The sequence below is a fragment of the Eptatretus burgeri genome, chromosome 2 (genome assembly GCF_056783735.1).
Source record: "Eptatretus burgeri isolate ZD-2024b chromosome 2, Ebu_testis_v1, whole genome shotgun sequence".
Classification (NCBI taxonomy): domain Eukaryota; kingdom Metazoa; phylum Chordata; class Myxini; order Myxiniformes; family Myxinidae; genus Eptatretus; species Eptatretus burgeri.
In genome coordinates this window covers 89141764-89162929 of record NC_140962.1, presented here as the reverse complement: position 1 = coordinate 89162929, position 21166 = coordinate 89141764, and the positions used below count along the sequence as shown (strand labels likewise).

Below are 21166 nucleotides of genomic sequence, written 5' to 3'. Positions count from 1 at the left end.
GAGATGAAAGGATTCTGCTCAGAGCCACATTTTGGCTCCGAGTGTTGAGGAAGTCAGGAAACCAAGTGTGGAATTGACCTTGGAATTCATAGGGAGAGAGTTTGGAGAGTAAGGCAGGATGCCAGACTGTATCAAAAGCATGAGATACGAGATATTTTCACAGCGACGGATGTGTCTAGAGAGACAGCCCTGATCTCATGTCTGACATTGACAGCCTCCAACTGTTGTTTGGAGTTGGAGCAGCATGCCTAAGATGGAGTAACTTCATCTGAATCCTAATTGGTAATCTGAGATATGGCAGTTGGAGTAAAGGAAGGATTTAATATTAATTTTGATGATGGATTCTATAACCTAGCTGATTGGAAGTAAGTGAATACTTCTGTAGTTAAGGGGATATGTTCTTGCAACTTTTTGTGCAATGCAGTGATGTTGGCTGATTTTCAAGCAGAGGGAAGAAGACCTAGGACAAATGATATGGTGAGAAGAGCAGAAAGATAATGTGCAAGAGCATCAGAGTAGGTTTTTAGTACATGCGTGCTGATGTCTTCTAGTCCAGTTGAAGAATGAGAGTTGAGGGTTGCCAGAAACCTCTCCTCCAATGCAAAACAAAACAAAACACAGAGTTCAGGAGCAGTTGGGTGCAACTGCATTGTGTGGGTACAGAGAGCAAGGGATTGGGGACACAAGATTTTGAATCAAACACACAATTGATTCATTCAGCATTCTCATGAGCGAAGTCAGCTTGGTGCCATTTGACGCGAGGGAAGGGAAGGATTGGTGGGGCGGGGGGGGGGGGTGACATACTCCGGAGACAGACTTAATAAGGCATCACCAAGTTTTAGAGGAGGAAGACAAGTTAGAAAGTTCAAATTTGAGGTTGGACAGATGTTGTTGTTTGGCTCTCCTGAAAGTGGACACACACTTGTTGCGGGCTTTGTGGAATGAGTTGAGATTTCCTTTGGTTGCATTTGCTCTCCAGGAAGAGAAAGTAAGTTGCTTCAGAGCAAATGCCTCACCATAGAATTTAAGTGTACCATGAGTCAGGGAGAAAAGTAGGATAACGAGGGATGAGATGTAATGGATCTGTGCATGATGGAGTTTGTTTCTGTTGAAGAATTCCCAGGCTGAGTTAATATCAGGGGCAATAGAATAGGAAACCAGTCCTTAAGTGAGATGATTTCTTGCAGTCCCTGCCAATCTGCTTGAGTGAACTCCCAGACTCACCAGCATTGAGACGCCTCCCGAGGCACCCACCGCACGGCACTGCGGGACCCAACAAAGGCAGAAACGTACATCCAATTGGTGTTGAATTGAAAGCTCAGGTACTTTTACCGAAATTAACAACCAAGCAGCTGAGAGAGTGCTCGCCAAGATCTGATTCAGATCTGACCTTTCAGTGGGACACAAAATTTAAACTGTTCAACCTGGCAGAGGTATGGTTCTCTACGGGGTGCCCTTCCGTTTCACCAAGTGTCGCTCCATGAGTGATTTTTTTGTAATTCTGTCTGTCTGTTTGTATGTAAATCACCTACAGGTCACAATTTTAACCCAATCTTCACAAAACTTCACCGCATAGCAGTTTGTCATCAGCACAAGAAGCCTATTGTTTTTAAGGTCAAAAGGTCAACAACATTGTCAAATTTATAAAATCCTCAATTTTCATCCAATTGAATAGAAATTAGAGCTGGATTTGCATATCAGGTGATTGAATTCAACTACCACTTATTTTTGAGGTCAACATAGGCCAAAAGGTCAACATAGGCTGAATTTCTTAAATTGTCAATTTTCATCTGATTCACTTGAAATTTGAAGAGGAGTTGCATATTTGTCCATTTAGTTCAACCACCAATTATTTTTTAGTTCAACATTGGCCAAAAGGTTTACATAGGCCAAAGGTCAACGACCTCCGTGGGATTTCTAAAATCCTCAATTTTTATGCAATTAACTTTAAATTTGAAAAGTTTTTATATTTCAGGCAAATTAATTCAGCAACCCATTATTTTTAGGTCAACAAAGGCCAAAAGGTCAACGTAGGCCAAAAGTCAACAACTTAGGTGAGCTTTATAAAATCCTCAATTTTCATCCGACTGACTTAAAATTTGAAAAGGATTTATATTTCGGTTCAACCACCAATTATTTTTGAGGTCAACATTGACCAAAAGGTCAATATCAGCCAAAGGTCAACAACTTAGGTTAAATTTCTAAAATCCACAATTTTTATCCCATTTACGTAAAATTTGAAGAGGATATGCGTGTCAGGTCACTGAATTCAATGAACAAGTATTTTTGAGGTCAACATAAGCTAAAAGTCGACAGAGGCCAAATTTCTAAAATTGTCAATTTTCATGTGATCGACTTAAAATTTGAAGAGGATTTGCATATTTGGTCACTGACTTCAACCACCAATTATCTTTAAGGTCAAATTTGTTTTATGAATGTTGCAAGTATTGTGCTACATTTGTGTGTTTGGTTGTTTGTCTATGAGTACAATATCTCAAAAAGTTATAGATGTATTCAAACAAAACATGGTGGACAGGCTGGGTGTGTGACGAGGACTAACTGATTCGATTTTGGTGAAGATCCGAAACTGGATCCGGATTTGGGAATTTTTGACGTGATTATTCAAAACAAAAAGAGGGCCATAAACGATATCTTGCGTGATATCTCAGAAAGTAGTGGACAGATTATGACAAAACTTGGTGGATGAGTGGGTAGGTGACAAGAACAAGCCGATTCGATTTTCGTTCAGGCCCGGATCCAGATCTGGTCTATCAGTGTGATGTAAAACGTAAACTGTTCAGTCTGGCTTCGGTATGCGCTCTGCCAAGTGGCGTTCAAGTTGGAAAATGGTTTGATCTCTTTGTTTGTTTTTTTCCTACATTGCAAAAGTTGGTTTATCAATATTGGCTAAACTGAAAGAAAATTGTAGTATCACAGTTGTGCATCATCATATCAATTTGTATTTCTACATTGCAATGTACAGGTCTGATGGTTTTTCTCAAAAACGAAATGAGCTTCGAATGAAGCGTAAATTATATATTCCCTCTGGCATGTTGTCTGTCTATAGCTGCTATAATTAAAATTATAGAGATTGTAAAATGAAGTACTTCCATTTAAAATAAATAATGGCACGGACTTGCAACGATCAAGAAAACTTATGGCTGTTGATGTCTTGATGGTTATTGATTGTAGCTGGAGCATTCATTTTGAAAAGTACCTTGGTTTTTGTTGTTATGTCACCTAGCCTGACCTTTTCTTGAAAATTCTCCAAAATTATTCTGGTAACTCAGGTTTGAAATTGTATGAAAAAGACAAATTGTCGGGCCATTTGGCTCTGAAAGGTTTTGCAGATTAATTGATCTTGTGCTTTTTTTCCTCATCAATTCTTTCTGATTTATTTATTCTCTTTGGTTTTTGTTTTTGATGTTATTTCTTTTCTGTTTTTTTTATCTTTGGTTTTGTTTTTGCCGTGATTGAATACCTTTCGTTAAATGAGATAAATTGGCAGGTGTTTTGAGATATTGCTGTCGTTTTTTTTATTCTGATCTCTCTCTGATACTTTGCTTGTGTAGCCCCCACCTGGAGTGGCCTTTGATCTTGTGAAATGTGAGCTTGTGAGCTCCAAAAACAACAAAATCCAGCTACTCGGAACATGACGTTCAGTGTCAGCAGCAAGTCGCATGCTCCCACATTGTCTCGACAAAGATCAGCAATCAAATGTATCAATCCACTTATCTGGAATCGGTACAGTCTTTGGAACTCATTGGCCTCACAATCTGCCGCAACATTTTGTGGGAGTATCTTCACACCAAACAAGCATCAAAGGCAAGTCGTATTCCCAATCTTCACCAACAATCTCTCTGACAAATCCTCTTTATCTCTGCCAATGACACCACCTTCAGCTATAACATCCGTCAACCGTCAAGTAGGAAGGCTGCAACCTCTTCCCTCTCTGCAGAGCACGATATAATCATGAGCTGGTCAAACACTTGGAATATGTCTTTAAATCCTGACAAAGCTCATACTATCACTCTGTCTCTCTGAAAGGACTGTCTAGCAAACTCTCCCATCTACTTTCTTAAAAATCCTCTTGAAGAAGTTCAGTCACTCAAACTTTTGGGTTTCACTATCATCCTCAAAAGCCAGTCACTGACTTGGCATCCTCTGTCATGCAAGTTCTTTCCTTGGCTCATCTGAACTCTTCTCCACCTCTTGGGCCTTCATCTGTAACTTTTTGGAATACTGCTCTCCCGTCTTGGCTGGCGCTTCTGCCTCACACCTTCATGAAAAAATGATGCAATGAAAACTTGATGTTTTTGATGCAATGATGCAATGAAAACCCAGGCCTTCATGATTATAATCATGTAATTATTGGAATAATTATTGGAATATAATAATTATTGGAATCCTCCATGATGAAACTGACTTTATGGGCCTATCACTTTCACATCGCAGAAATGTCGGTGGTCTTTCTGCCTTCTACCACCTTCATTCTGGTCTTGCTCTTTTTGCTATTTCCATGCTCAGTCCTCCCAGGTTTCTGCAGCAACCCCTTTCTGGTGAAACTCCTAAAATCCAGAATCACTGCTCACCTCCAATCATTCCTTCCTCGTTTTCCCACACCTGTGGAACCAACCTCCACATTCTCTTCCTTCTCATTCTTCCCTCCATTGCTTCCTAACAGCTGTTCAACACCATCTCAGGTGATCCCCAATCCAAAACCATGATCTTCTCTCCCCCCGATAATGCTCCCCAAGCCAACATCTTTCCAGGTTTCCAGTTTCTCCTTCTTGATATTTTGCTGCTATGTCGATCTTGTTCACATCATGTGTCCTCCTCAGCCTTCATTCTTCCCCACACAATTTATTTCTCCAAGTCTCCCTTTATTTTGTCCCTCTTCCCTGCTGTGAGCATGACCCCCCCTCACCCCAGATAAGGCATTTGGCAGCATAACAGCATCTCCTCTGAGTCTTGGATGTTGACAGATGGATTCCTGTCTGACTCGTATCAAAACTTTATACGTTTTTTTTTGGTACTCTCTTATTTTGGCACTCAGCATTTATAATGACTAGCCGAAACCCGTCGCAGACGGATTCCGTTCATTCAACCACCCTCACCAGCTCACCCACACTCGAGGGACATGGACTGGACAGGGCGTGCTTGCCCCCGCCAACTCATTCCCCGCCTTCAATTTGCTTACCTCCGCCCAAAAATTTAATTACCCCGGCTCCGCCCCTGCCTCTTCACTACCCGCCCCACCCCCCGTCTCTTGATTCCCCGCCCCACTTGCCCCCAGGCCCCCCGCCCCTGTCCACCCCCTCACACTCAACCCCGCCTAATTCACCCCAGCCCCCACCCACTCATCCCCCACCCCATTCCCCCCCCATCTTCCGCTTTCAATTTGCATACCCTCACCCAAAAATTTGCTTACCTTGCCCCCCGCCTCTTCACTCCCTGCCCTCGTCTCTTCATCCCCCGCCCCTGCCTCTTCACTCCTCGCCCCCATCTCAACGAAAAGTGTTTATTCTGCTTCAGAGTTGAAGGTTGACTATTGCCACTATGTGCGATGCACTCTTACAGGTACGAAGTTTCTTTCAATCCAGGTCACAGTACCGAGAAAAACGTGACGCGACTGCTAGGAGGAGCACAAAATTGGTCCTTCAGTATTAATATATAGATAGAACATGGAGAAACAACTTTAGGTTGTTAATAATAGTGCTGACTTTGATGGGGCTATTGGCCACCTTCTGTGTTGAAGTTCTTTTGAAGGGTACTCTTATTATTGGTCCCTTAGCGGTTTCACCGGAGGGGACGAGAGGTTTGCTCCCCCTCTGTCCATCTGTCTGTTTGTGCCTGTCTGCCCCACCTGTGGGTTTTCAAACTTTTTTCCCCCCATACCCTTTAAAATATTCAACTGAAACTTGGTGCATAGCTTAATCATGATATGTTATCGAACAAGTTCGAATTTCAGAGCATTTTGTCAATTTTTCAGAGTTATGCACTTTTTAGACTTTAAAAAAATCACATATTATACATGGATCAGTGTTCAGCTGCCCTGACTCCACCCTCACCGAAGGCCTTGGATTTCATTGCATCAAGCTTTACACCCATTGGCTGGACAGCTGGCCTGACTCCACCACAATAAAATCTTGCACCGCCATTGCATGAAGCAGCACAAACCAGCAGGCCTCGGGCCTTAGGCCTGGGTGTTAGTCCATGGCCCAGTGCAATTGGAATGATCCCAGGCACATATATCACCACAATGGATTATATATGCACATAAGCCCATGTGCATGTTTTTGATCCATGTATGTACATCAGGTCATTTTTAATATGAAATAGGCAAAACCTAGAAATGAACGAAACACAGTGGGTAGACGGTTTCTTTTTTCTTCTTCATTTTCGTTCCGGTATCAGGTCGAGTGTTCATAAAAGCAAACTAATTTTTATCTCCGGTTTGTTATCCCAGTTGTCTTTATTGGTTTTTAGTTGACAAAAGATATCGGTCAATGAAAATTGCTTTTCCTTTTATTTTGCCAAATAGACCAAAACACGGTGTGTTAGAAGGTTTTTTTTCTCCTTCATTTTGGTTCCAGTATCAGTTTGAGCGTGCATTAAACACAAACAAAACAAACAAATCCATATTACTCCTTAGGAAATGGTCAAAACAAGTCCTTCCACACCAATGAAATCTCTGGACAAGAGGTGGATTCCCAAGGACTGTCATTTTCCCATCAGTGGCAAGTTGTTAGGCTCTCTATTTTCTGCAATATTACATCTGGTCATGATCCTCCTGCTTTTACTGCCACTTCTTTCCACAAGCCACCCTTGATCACATGTGTCCCTCAAAAACTTATCACCTGCTCAACCTCCCAAAGTCCATGATGTTTGCCCCTTTTGCATTCTCTGACTTACTCTTCCAATTGTGGAATTGTTTTCTGTGTCCACTCGTCTTGTTGTCCTCACCTAAGTCTTTCAAATGTGCTGCCCATCACTCACTCAATGTGTTCGTTCTTGAACAACCATGATCTTACTCCTGTTGCTCTGGAAAGATCAGCAAAATAATCTATCAATCTATTTTCATTGTCAGCAACTGAAAAGGTTCAGTTACTTAAAATTTTAGGCATCACCATGACCTTTCCTGGGCCAACCATGGAGCAAAGCTGGCCTCCCAAGTCAACAGTAAACTGGGAATCCTCCATCAATCCAAGTTTTCTCCTTGGAAAATCAGAACTGCCCACAGTCTACAACGTATATGTCGATAGCTCAATGGAGTATTGCTTTCGCCTATTGGACTGATGCCACAGCATCACTTCTGTCTCTTCTGGATTCTGTGGAATCTAAAGCTCTCAACAATATCGGAATTTCTTGTGATGAGACCAAAGTACAACGTTTGTTGCTTTCATATCGCAGACTGGTCAGTAGTCTCTCTCTCTTTTCTACCTCCTCTTCTCCAGTATTACTCCCTCTGGTCTTTCAGTCCTTCGACCCTCCAGAGCAACTCCTGAATGCACATGTTCTTCCAGTAACCCCTTTATGATAAAATTCCAAAATCCAGGTTGACCGCACACCTCTACTCCTATGTTCTTCGCTTCACACATTATGGAACCTCCTTTCAAAGGCCATTCTTTTTTATTCCTCCATCCAAGGCTTCTATCCAAAAGTGCAATTCCACCTCATGTCATCCACCATCCTGGCCCATTGCCTTTATTGCCTCCATTAACCAGTTTTTGGATCCATAGTCGAAGCTCATGGAAGAGTTAGTACACTGAATGGATCAAGACATAAGATGCACACGGAACAGTATATGTGCATGCAAAACGAACAGTGGAGAGGGGAGGGGGGATACTAACAGCAGAGTAGAAGCCAATAGAGGGAGACTTGGACAAACAAAGGGTGTGGGGTGGAATGGGGAGCAGGAAAGGATGCATGGGGTGGACAAGATGGATACAGAAGGAAACTCCAAGGAGGAAAAACTGGAAATTGGAAGAGGAAGATAAAACAGCATATGGTAAAAGAGGATACAAAAATGTCTACATGGTGAGGGAGTTGGCTTCCGGTTCTGGGTTTGGAGCGTTGGCAGGTCTCCTTGGGGGCTCCCTGCTGACGATCTCAAAGTTAAGTTTCCGGCCATTATCTGTCCCGTTTTAACTGTTTATTTTCCCACATACATGTTACTGTGTTTTCCTAGTTCGGTTTTGTTTCAAAAATCGTGCTATTTTGTGAGATTTCGTCGAACTTGTCTTACTGGGTGCTTGAGGCCTATCCTTGAGGCTTGAGGCCTAGCCTTTGTTCTCCTCGGTGTCCGATCGTGTTTATTTGTTTTTTTCTCCCCATTATCTTCAATTTCTATCTTTCCCACTTTCTTAACGTCCCCCATCCCAACGAATCACTATTTCTTATCTTAAATCAAAAGAAAAAAGAAAAAGCCACCTTTATCCTATTCTTCTTCTTCTTCTTCTTCTTCTTCTTCATCTCATCTTCGTCTTCCTCCTCTTCTTCTTCCTCGATTTTTATCCACAACACTTCCATGACCTAATCTGTTGAAAACTCTCTCAAACATTAATAATAATAACAAAAACGATCTCTTATAATGCTTCATCTTCCTCTTTCACATGTGTGGTACTCTTTACTGTATCAGAATGCACTACTCTTCTGCTATTTAAACAGACTGTTGTCAATTCGACCTTTCCTTCATACCTTACCTAAAAAAATCCAACTGTTACAGCGTTTCTTCTCTCCATCCTCTGAATTTGCCTTTATTGCATCCCTCAAGAAATGTGTTTAATCGCATAACTGACCTAAAACTTTTGAAAACCCCAGTTTGCGATGAATGTTCGCTTTCCATCAACCATTCTTTTTTTCCAACTTCAGTGTCAACTCACTCCTCTCACCCCTCACTCTCAAAGCAACTATCCCACTCTTCTCCCACCAAGCCTCTCTCTCACCTCTCTCAAAAACTCCCTCCTTACCTTTCTCCCACCATTCATCCCCCTTAATGATCCTTCCTAAAGTTGCCCCCCCTCCCATCCACAAAGCTGCCTCCTTCCACTGCCCTCTCACCTCCATCTATTCACTCCACCTCCTCAAATCCTCAACTGCCTTCTTCCCACTCTCTTGTCCCCCCTCTCCCGCAGCACCACAGTGCCATTTCTTCTCCTCATTCGGCCCCCTCCCCTAGCTATTCTGCAATCCCCCACACTCTTTCAACAACACTCCTTACCTCCCCCTCATTCCTTGTCCTACCCCCTCTCCCCTCTGGAAGAACCTCTGGAAGAACCCCCTGCACTCAAAGCCTCCTCCCCTACCTCTTCATTTAAAGTATGGACCTCAAATATCCGGGGCCTTCACTCAAACCTTTCAGATCTTTCCATACAGGTTGCCACTGACAAACCAGATATATTCTGCCTAACAGAGACTTTCCTCCCCCAAGACGTGTCTGACTCCCAAGTATCTCTCCCTGGTTACTCCCTCCTCTGGTTTGACAGACCTGAGCCTCGCCCTGGTGGAGGAGTTGCTCTCTTCATCAAAGACTCTATTCCTCACTCCACATGCACTGCCCTCACTCCCCCACACCCCCAGAAATATCTCTGGCTACGGCTTCCCCTCCACTCCCACCTCATGTTTATATGTGTACTGTACCGTCCACCTAACAGTGATGACTCCATCTACATCTCACTATCTGAAAACATGGACCAACTTCTATCTTCTCATCCAAACTCCCTCTTCCTCGTATGTGGCGACTTCAATTGTCATCATGCCAGTTGGCTACGTGTGGGTACCTCTCTCACCTGTCATGGCACCTCAGCACAAGCTTTTTGTGCCTCATTGGGACTGACTCAATCGGTCAACTTCCCGACCCGGATCTCAAACAATGGTACTCCATCTCTTCTGGATCTGATTTTGACAAATTTCCCTGACAATATCTGCTGCTCTTCCTTCGCTCCAATCGGTTCTTCTGACCACATCCTTGTCAAAGCGTACATCTCTCTGGCTATTATCAGAGAACCACCTCACCGACGTCGAGTCTGGCATTTCACTCAATCCAACTGGCAGGTTCTCCAAGCAGCCCTCAAACTTAGAGACTGGTCTCCTTTCGCTACTTTCTCCAACATCAACTCATCCTAGGAATTCTTTCAAAGAAACTTGCTCTCTCTCATGCAGAGATTTATCCCCTCTCATCCTCAGTTGTCCTACCCTTCCTCCCGCCCTTGGTTCACTGAAGCTTGTGGTGAGGCAGTTGTCCTGAAACAACTTGCCTTTGCCTCATGGAACGCAAACCCAACTGAGGGCAATCTCAGTTCCTTCCACAAAGCTCGGAACAAGTGTGTATCTACCCTCAGGAGAGCCAGAAAACAACATCTTTCTCATCTCAAGTCTGAACTCTCAAACCTCTCTCCCTCCTAAAAATCCTGGTGGCATCTAATCAAGTCTGTTTCTGGTGTATGTTCCCCCTCCATCCCCTCCCTTACCTCAAATGGCCGCACTGCTGATACTGCACGTGAAAAAGCTGAATGCCTAAACTCGGTGTTTGCAGCTAAATATTTTGTCCAAAACCCATCACTTTCTCTACCCACCTTACCCAGTCGCACCCAACTCTCCCTGGACTCTGTGTCCTTTTCTCCTGACAAGGTGGAGAGCTTGCTGTCAAACCTCGACTCAGATTCTGCAACCGGTCCAGACGGCATCAGCCCACGTATCCTCAAAGCCTGCTCTTCTGCTCTTGCTCACCCTCTCTCTGTTCTATTCACCCTCTCATTTGCTCAAGGCCATCTGCCATCTGCTTGGAAATCTGCAAACATCACTGCCCTGCACAAAAAGGTGCAAAAACAGATCCCTGCAACTACAGACCAATCAGCCTTCTCCCAATCATCAGCAAGGTTATGGAATCCATCATCACTTCAGACATGAAATCCTTCCTCTTCTCCAATGGCTTGATTTCTGATCCTCAATTTGTTTTCAGAGCAGGTCACTCTACCCTGGATATGCTGCTTCTGCTCTCCCAACAATGGATGGAGGTCCTCAATGCCAGACAGGAAATCCGAGCCGTATCCCTGGACATATCACATGCTTTTGACACAGTCTGGCACCCTGCCGTGCTCACCAAACTCTCTTCCCATGGTATTCAAACCCATCTCCACTCATGGCTCGCAGACTTCCTCTCCTGTCGCAGTCAACATGTGGCCCTAAATGGAGTTCTTTCATCCCCTCTTCCTCTCCAGGCTGGAGTTCCTCAAGGTAGCGTTCTGGGCCCTGTTCTTTTTCTGGTTTTCACCAATGATCTCCCTGACTCTCTGGAAAATCCTCTATATCTCTTTGCTGATGACTCCACCCTCTGCCGTACCATCTGTCATCCCTCAGACCGGCAAGCAGCAGCTTCCTCACTCACTGCAGATCTGGATAAAATCACAAACTGGTCCAATACGTGGAACATGTCTTTCAATCCGGACAATGTCACACTCTCACTATGTCTCTTTGAAAGGACCGTTTTGAACCCCCCCCATCCACTTTCTCAACAATCTTTTGGAAGAAGTCCTTTCTTTCAAGTTTCTGGGTCTCACTATCTGCCATGACCTTTCCTGGGAAAGCCAGATTTCAAACCTCGCCTCAAAGCCAGTCGCCGACTGGGAATCCTCCGTCGTGCAAAGTCTTTCCTCGGCCCAACTGAGCTCCTGACCACTTACAAAGCTTTTGTCCACAGCCTGATGGAGTACTGCTCTCCCCTCTGGGCAGGTGCTCCTGCCTCCCACCTTTTTCGTCTTCACGCTGTAGAAACCAAGGCATTTCGGATCATTGTCATCTCCCGCAATGAGGCTGAGTCTTTGGCCCTCTCACTCTCTCACTGCAGGCAGGTCGGTGGTCTTTCTGTCTTCTATCGTCTCCTCTCCAGCCTCGCCCCCCCTTGCTCTCTCTCCGATTTGTCCCCACCACATTTCCCAGGGCGCTCAAGGTCCGCCAACAACCCCCTTCTGGTAAAACTACCAAAATCACGAATCACTGCTCACCTTCACTCTTTCATTCCTCTTTTTTCCCGCCTTTGGAATAAACTCCCTCACTCTATTCATCCCATTCTTCCCTCCAGGCCTTCAAAACAGCTGTTCACCACCACCTCTTATCATTCCCCATCCAAATCCTCGATCTTTTCTACCCCCGATAATCCACCCAAGCCACCTCCTTCAAATTCCCTGCTTTCCTTCCTGAAAGTCCCTTTCATCTAATATTCATCTACTCTTCCCCATGTTCCTCGTCCCATCCCTCTCCCTTCCACAGATCTCCTAATGTCTCTGTTCCCCAGTGTTTTGTCCTTCCCACTCCCTCCCCTCCTGTCTCCTGCCCCCCTTGATGTGCGTTGTGTGTTAGCTCTTACACGAGCCTCGACAAGGTATACAAAAAAAAAAGTAGCACACCATTTGCAGTGAAAAAAAATAAGGATTGTGTGCAGATCATTTTGTGCAACATGAAATGTGAGCATAGTGTATTCGTGCAAGCATTACCCCGGGGGATGAGTCATGTCAAGATAAGGCATGGCCTGCAAGAAAATTCCTGTATATCAAAAACATGCTCGATACCTTGTCCAGATCAAAATGTCTTGAAATAAATACATTTTTTGGGGTTCATTATAAGTTATAGGTCTACTTGAGGAAGAGATGGAATGGATCATTAAGACCAGGAGCTCGAAAGATATACCAAATGGATGGCCATGAGGTTAAAGTAATGCTTATGTTATCCGCTACATCCTTTTTGAAACTACATTACAGCACCACAAAATGTTACAGCACCACAAAATGTAAGTTTCTCCAAATAATTCAAATGTATGTTTTGCAAGAGGCATTAATAATGTTAAGCTGCATTGATTTGAGTTGAGATTTTAATGAGTCAGCAGTAAATTTTATCAAACAAGGTGAACATTTATATTCAATCTGCATACATTTCCGACATTAAAGTGACGCTTATCTATACGATAAAACAGGAGTGTCTGTCTGTCTGTCCCTGAACTACTCCCTCGTTTTTAGGGCAAGCCCCGCCAAACCTTCTGTGGAATATTTTGGGGTCCCAGGGGGTATCCTATGGTGGGTGGGAGGTTTCATAAATTTCTCAATACAATTATGATTTTGAGTTTACACCCATACAAAGTGTCTCAGTCTCTCTCTCTCTCTCTCTCTCTCTCTCTCTCTCTCTCTCTCTCTCTCTCTCTCTCTCTCTCTCTCTCTCTCTCTCTCTCTCTCTCTCTCTCTCTGTCTCTGTCTCTGTCTCTGTCTCTGTCTCTGTCTCTGTCTCTGTCTCTGTCTCTGTCTCTCTCTCTCCACCCCCCCCCCCCATGTAAATTCGCAGTTTTGCCATCTTCTGCATGTTGGCATTCGCACTTCACTCGTCTCTAATATAATACGAAGTGTGGTGTCTGCCCGTACGTTTGGCCATCCTCTCGTTTCTGTTGGCCACTTTTGAAAAGCTTCACATGCAGGCAAAGTTTAACATTCAAGCAGAAGAAATGTATGATACCAAACGACATCCTTTTTGAACATATAAATGTACATGGAATCACATGCAGTTTGTTTTTTAACAGTGCATTAAGATACAACTTGGGCTGACATGATGGCCTTGAGGTATGGAAACCACCTCAAAGCTGTCTAGCCTGGGTTTGAATCTCGGCCCAGCTATATTTACCGGCAAGGTGACTCATCATTCTGAGAGTTGTCCCTCCAATGGACGTTAAACTGGGCGTCACAGCTCCCAACATTAGTTGACGGTGGACCTGAAAGATCCCCATGGTGTCCTTCGCAAAGATTATATTAAGCTCTCCGGTAGCGTGGCCAAATTACTGCCTGAACTGCTGCTGCGAAGGCAATGACAAACCACCCAGTATAACCCTTGCTCAGGAAGCTGCTTCGGCAGAACCGACACTCTGTGACAGACTATGATGATTATTATAAAGTTCAACAAACTATGTTGGCATTGTTAATAACAGTAGACTATATACTCAATGTCTTTGAACAAAAGTTTCAATCCAAGGTAGTCATTTAATAAAATAAAAACCTTGATTTAGCATTTTGACCTAAAAATAACTTTTCATAATAAACTTCAAAGATATCCAAAATAAGCTTAAATTTAATGACATATTTAGTTAAGAGTCGAGAGGTTTGGCAATTCAAACCCTGGCCAAGTCATGAATTGTACGAAAGACTTTATGGTGCATGTTGCTTCCTTGCTTGATGGAGCACTGACATATAGAGAAAGTGGGGAGGGGGAGTGAAGGGAATGGGTGTGTGGTGAGAGAAGGGGGAAAGAGAGGGGAGAGGGAGGGGAGTGAGAGAGAGAGAGAGAGAGAGAGAGAGAGAGAGAGAGAGAGAGAGAGAGAGAGAGAGAGAGAGAGAGAGAGAGAGAGAGAGAGAGAGAGAGAGAGAGAGAGAGAGAGAGAGAGAGAGAGAGAGGAGGCAGGGAGAGGAAAGAGAGGGGAGAGGGAGGGGAGTGAGAGAGAGGGAGAGGAGAGTGGGGAAGACAGGGGAGGGAGAAGGTAGAGTTGTGAGAGACAGGGAAGGGGGAAGGGATAGATGAAAGAGAGAGGTGAGGGATAGAGAGGAGGAGAAGGGAGAGAAGATGGGGATAGTGAGGAGAGGGAAGGGGGAGAAGCTTCCTTCTGTATCCACCCTATCTATCTCGCCTGTTCCTCCCCACCCAATTGTTTGTCCAAATCTCCCTCTATTTTGTTCTTCAACTATGTTGTTGGACCCCCCCCCCAACCCCCTCACTGCTGTTCCCTTTGTCCTGTTATTCCCTCATATTTTCAGTCCTCTAGCTCTTCTATGGGCATTGACTGTATACAAAAACATCTGTCATAGGTTGTCAACTATTGTACAGGCTTGATGGGCGAAATGGTCTCTTTCTGCATTGGAATTCCTTGGAACAGAAGTCTTATATTATATATTGTGTACCGTGGTGTCTTTGCATGCATTTGCCCGTCTCCTGTTTATGGTGGCTGCTTCCTGCTCTGCATTTAAAAAGCTCAACATTATGTTCACATTTCAAATGGTGGGAGAACTGGCATGAGGAATGTTAATGCTAAATTTTATTTCGCAACCAGGATATTTTGCCTTCTTTTTAAAGAAATTGAACCTCCACCGCCTGATGTTACACCGCCATTTTGTGGTGCGCGGTATAAGTTGATCACAGCTTTGGCTCTGAGTAAAACCAAGAGTGCAACACAAGTAACCTTTTCAAAGTCCATGAAATAATTTAAATTGATAAATTAACATAAACTTTTCCCCATAACTGGGCATACAGGAACTTTTGCTTGCTTTTCCCATCACTGTGGATGGGTATTCTTCGTGTTATGTATAATTTGTACAGGGTAATTTAGCATTTAAAATCTGGATTTCAATTTCTTAACCATAACTGAGGCAAGGTGCTGCTTCAGGTAAAGGGATTAAAGACATATAATAGTAATATAGTAATATAGCATGAGTTCACTTAAAAGGAAGTTAGATGCAGAAGGAGACCATGAAGCCCCTCAAAGTCTGCATTCGTTTTCCAATTGTTGGTTGCTTGTCCTTGTTCTAACCTTTCAAATGCTGAGCATCAAGCCAAGGAAGCAGATTTTTAAAGTCTTTTTGCCTGCCGACATCCCAGACTCAGAGCGGACGTTCTAACCATTATGCCACCAAGTCTGATTAAAACATATTTTCCCTTTCCACTGCATGATGTGGGTTTGATTTCCATGGCCCTGCACTCTCACGAACATGTATTTTGTAAGCTTGGTGAGCACGTTTAACACTTCTTACCCTCAACACCGACTGAAATCGGTGATTCAAGGCGGTTTCTTTTCATGGTTAACCCTAAATGTAATGGTGAATAGCAAAACATCATATGTATCGTAATTTATGGACAACCTATCGTCAACAACCTTCTTCAAACAATTTTCTGAGTGCGTAACCATCTCTTTGTTTCACTGCCTATTTCAGGTTTACCTGGAGCAAATATGGCAGGATATTTGATCCATCTCTTGACCAAAATATAATCATGAAACCTGGCTCAGGCACCCTCATCATCAACACGACAATGTCTGACAGTGCCAAGTTCTACCAGGGCACATACCAGTGTTTTGCAGAAAACAGCAGTGGAAAGGCACTTTCTCAAAACATCACCATTCAACTATCTCGTAAGTTGTGCCTTGTCACTAACTTGGTAATATGGTCTTGTGATATCTCTTATCAGTAATAAATTAGAATACCTGTATCACATTAACAATATAGAGAACATCTTTTGTAGTTTGCATCAGATCTCATTTTGAAATGCTGTAAAGAGTGCCCATTTTATCGATGGGTGAAAAGCAGTGGGATGGTGTCAGGGCAGCTGAAGACTGACCCATGCATAATATGTGATATTTTCTAAGTCTTAAAAGGGCATAACTGAAAAATTGACGAAACAACATGAAAAACGAACTTTTTTCTGTAACGTGTCATAATTAAGCCATGCACCAAGTTTCAGTTTAATACGTTAAAGGGTATGGGGGAAATGTCGGAGAAACCACTGGTGAGACAGACGAAAAGACAGACAGATGGACAGAGGGGCAGATCGAGAGCAAACCTATCATCCTCTCTGGTAAAGCTGGAAAGGGCCCAAATAACTGCTGATTTTTGCATGAAGGAAAATATGTAGCTGAATCTTCAGGCTCGGCATATACAAACCATCCCACAATTTCAGAATCCCTTTGGGATTCTCACATACAGTATATCCAACTTGCGAATGTCTGCAGCTGCAGCGGAACTCAGGTACAGTTTAAAACAGCAAAGGGAATAATCTCCAAAACCACATTTCACAGCTGTCACTCTTCTTCCTTTCTTTATTTTCACTGTCCATATTTTTCACAAACATGTATGCATTGCAATCGGAAATACTATATCATTCAGCAGCCTCCTCTTGATTTATATTGTCACATCTTTGTCTTTTCAGATGTTTGTTAATCTTGACATTGCTGTTCTCCCCAATGCTGACCATCTATTAATTCCTCCTTCACATTTTTCACTCACTAGCTCTCTTTTTTTCTTTCCAAGCTTGTCATTGGAAGTCGGCATTTAGCCGCTTATTGTCCTCTCGATGTGCCTTTGGTTTTCATCTCTTCTTCTGGTTGCAGTAGTTATTGTCTCTTCTGACAGTCATTTAGCCTTCATCTTTCTGCTTGCTTTTGGGATGGTGTTTTTAGTCTCTTCTTTTACAATGTCTTCATCTGTTTTGCCACAATTTGTCTGGCATTCTGTAAATCAAGTCCAGCTCTGCAAAATGTTTTTTTTACCTTTATTAAGTACCCCTCTCCCCCACCCTTTTACAGCATAGGGGAAGGCTTATTGCTGTTGTAGGGTTTGCTTTTTACACAGCTCAGAGCACGGCACATCGAAGCTTAATTGACATCAAACCCCTCAAGGTGAACGGTCAAGGTCTTGCACCACAAGGAGGTCTAAACCACCATTTAGATTTTTCTCCCTTTTTTCTGCCAATCTCCAAGCTGTATCTTGAAGCCGGCTTGGACTTTCGGAATGAATTTTTGCATTTATAATGGGAATAAAAAGTATGCGGGGTTCCGATGAACTTCGTTGCTTTGGGTTTCTGCTCATGTACCCTGAAAGTTTGGTGAACCATTACAATCATAAGAGTAAGACACCTTCAATGGATGATCACTTTAACCTTGGTTAAGGCCATTCATATGTTATGCAACATCATCAATCGACCTCGCACTCTCCACTGTGCCATTTGCATTCAATCATCATATTCTCTTATTGCTAACTTTCCCCTTCATGATTCCCTTTCTATCCCTTCTCTTATATTTGTATTTTGTTACCACTCCTGAATCCTTTTCGGATGAAGTATGTTGGTGGGACTATATATATATATATATATATATATATATATATATATATATATATATATATATATATATATATATATATATATATAATGCCATATTATGTGCTTTTATCAGAGGGTGGGTGGGCTAGTGTTTATATTATTGAGGATTTTAATTGCTGATGACCTTCAATATAACGCCAATGTCCCTTAGCTTTTGCAGAGAATTTGAGTCAGTAAATATTATATTTATGTGATGAGAATGATTTTGTATTTTTTTTTTATGTATTCAAATGAATAAGGTCTGTAAAGCTACTAACATCTCTTGGCGTATTTGTGCTCGACTTTTATACCCTGTGAAACCTAAGATGCACCTCTGTGGCCTAAAGAATCCCTGAAACCAATAACTGTCAAACTGGGAGAGCCACTCATCCTTCCTTGCAATCCACCTTCTGGCCTGCCTCTTCCAGACATCTTCTGGATGGACCGTTGTGAGTGCCTCATGAATATGTTATTTTGTGGAAAATTCTACAAGGGTAGTTCAAGGTTGTCATTGACTTTTAATTTGAGAAAATTAAAAGAACAGGGAATAGTTGATGAAACTTCACCAAATTCTCAAAGACCCCTACAAAACCTACATATTTGTCCCATCAGTACAGTAGCACCATGATACCATCCATGTAGAGATATTTGGGACCGGTATGCAACCATTTCAGGATAATCTTCGACGTCTTTATATTTTGTAAATTTCATGCCACTTTGATGTTATTTGATTGGTCCAAAAATGAAGATCACAAGATGACAATTCTGTGTTTATGAGGGGAAATATCTAACTTTCCAACCCATTTCTGCAAGAGTAAAATGGTCGCATTTGCCATTTGAAATTAGTATTGTTGCACACTGAATCAATACCGAGAGACAGGCATTGTCTCAGATTGTTCCACAAGATCGTTTTCAAAACATCATCTCCATCTCAAGAATAGCATTACCTATGTTGTAGCAGCCACATGATTTGCCTTTTTATGGAATGTGAGATTTGTTTTTGGAACACACCTTGCCCTCACCTTGTTCAATTTCAAGTGAAATGGAATTATAGTTTCTACACATCCAGCAATGACATCCAATTCTCTGTAATTTTACATATCCTTCATTCTCAAGCTTCAACTCAATTCTTAACAGTAGCTGGTCAAATGTGGGCTTGCTCAAGATCTCTTACCAATCCACAGCCATTACTGAACTCACTTGCATTGAAGCTGTCACTTCGCTGACAGCAGTTGAACAACTTAACTTATACATCTTACAGCACAGTAATACAGTTTATTGACAGTCAATATTTGTAATTGTTTTCATTAGAGAAACATTTTGACATGCACATCCATGGAGGCCTAGCCAACCACCAGACATAACACTGTAATAATGTCCCAGAGGCAATACCGTAATTCCATCCCAGCAGAAAGTGTGTGACAGGATAGACTGACGGATAAATTCAGCTGCTTTTATATTAGGGTGCATCAAATGCCCCCTTTTTTGCGAAAGTTTGAAAAACATAACGGCGATAGGACAGATGTGTTCGAATACATGAAAAAACATTTCTCATTTTTTTTTCAGAATTATCGGTCATCATCTTGGGGGTCCACATTGGGGTCAAAGTTCAGGCACCCAGCTCCTGCGCATTTTTCATAACAAGTGTTATTTTTCACTGTATTGTGATCAAAACTTGTATCTGGTGGTGAAATAATTCTGACATATCAATGTACTGCTCCTTTGGTGATGTTCCAGTGATATAGATTTTGATATAGATATATAGTGATATAGATGTATAGTGATATAGCCAATCAAATTTTCCGGAAAACTGTGCCAACAAATTACAAGCCAACCATGTTACAAACATCACCAAAGGAGCAGTACATTGATATGTCAGAATTATTTCACCACCAGATACAAGTTTTGATCACTATACAGTGAAAAATAACACTTATTATGAAAAATGCGCAGGAGCTGCGTGCCTGAACTTTGACCCCGATGTGGACCCCCAAGATGATGACCGAAAATTCTGAAAAAAAAAAGAGAAATGTTTTTTCATATATTCGAACACATCTGTCCTATCGACGTTATGTTTTTCAAACTTTCTCAAAAAAGTGGGCGTTTGATGCACCCTATTTTATATTTAGACTTACACCATTTTTACACAGAATTACATCTTGTATCTGTCGTTTATTGGACATTGTCTTGGTTTTAACAAAAATGCTTTGACAAACATTGATGTCAATTCCTCTGGAACTTGTTTGGAGTAGTCTGTATCATTGCACAAACTTTCACACGAAATCTGTGTGGTGGTCGTATGGCAGCTTAGCTGCCGAGGTAGCTATCATTTCTTGAAGCACGACTGTGTCGCTGATACAGTGCCCCTCTACCAGTACATACACTGGAACTGGAACTCATTTTGCCGACCTTGGAAGGATGACAGGCTGAGTCAACCCCCTAGTGTATTAATTCAGCGGCCGACAGGGCTTGAACTCAGGACCCTAGGATCCCAAGCCACCACCCTAACCACTGAGACAACACCAGGCTAGCATGAAATCTGTTCGACTACAAGTCCCTGCCAACCATAAAACCCCTTTCATTTTTGTATTCCAGGTTGCTATTACCACTTGGCTTCCTTTTAACGAACTGAATCCTTGTTTATTGTCTTAATGAGAGTTAATTACTTTGAAAAGAAAAGAAAATATATATATATATATATATATATATATATATATATATATATATATATATATATATATATATATTTGTCTTTACCCATTGAGTCTGCCTTTTGCAGAACTGTGACATTGTGCTTGTCAGTTGGCTTTGATTAAATGCCAATATACCACTTTATTGGTAATAGTCATCTCACATGTGTTTAATAAATTTCTGGAAAACATTTGTTGCCCACTGATGCTGACATGCCTCCTGGGTTGTAAATAGATTAACGACACAATGAAAACTTTTGTTTTATTCAATAAACCTTCAACCTACCCTTCACGGACCTTATTAACCCACAACCGCTCCTCTACTTCACTCAATTCCATTCTCTTTTGCCATCTACCACAGTCATGCAGCGCCTGCCTCAAAACGAGCGTGTTTCCCAAGGACTCGATAGTAACCTATACTTTTCTAACATTCTGGAGAGAGATGCTCGGGATGACTACACGTGCTATGCCCACTTTCCCCACACAAGCACCATACAAGAGAAGCAGCCGATGACCATTGTGGTGAAATCTTCAAACGGTGTGTGAGCAACACAACTTGATTCATGCATGCTCTGATGATTTCTTGTTGCTGTTACCTG

General features: G+C 42.4%; 1 protein-coding gene across 10 annotated transcripts in view; it reads left to right on the top strand.

The window, feature by feature from the left end:
- The window catches only part of LOC147032529 (neuronal cell adhesion molecule-like), a 486552-nt gene that overhangs the window by 345396 nt on the left and 119990 nt on the right, over positions 1-21166 (top strand). For all 10 annotated transcript variants that reach the window (XM_085870245.1, XM_085870240.1, XM_085870241.1 and 7 more), the window contains 3 exons: positions 15957-16153; positions 18204-18326; positions 20929-21105. In XM_085870245.1, coding sequence (XP_085726371.1) covers positions 15957-16153; positions 18204-18326; positions 20929-21105 — 497 coding nt within the window. The remainder of the gene's footprint in view (positions 1-15956; positions 16154-18203; positions 18327-20928; positions 21106-21166) is intronic.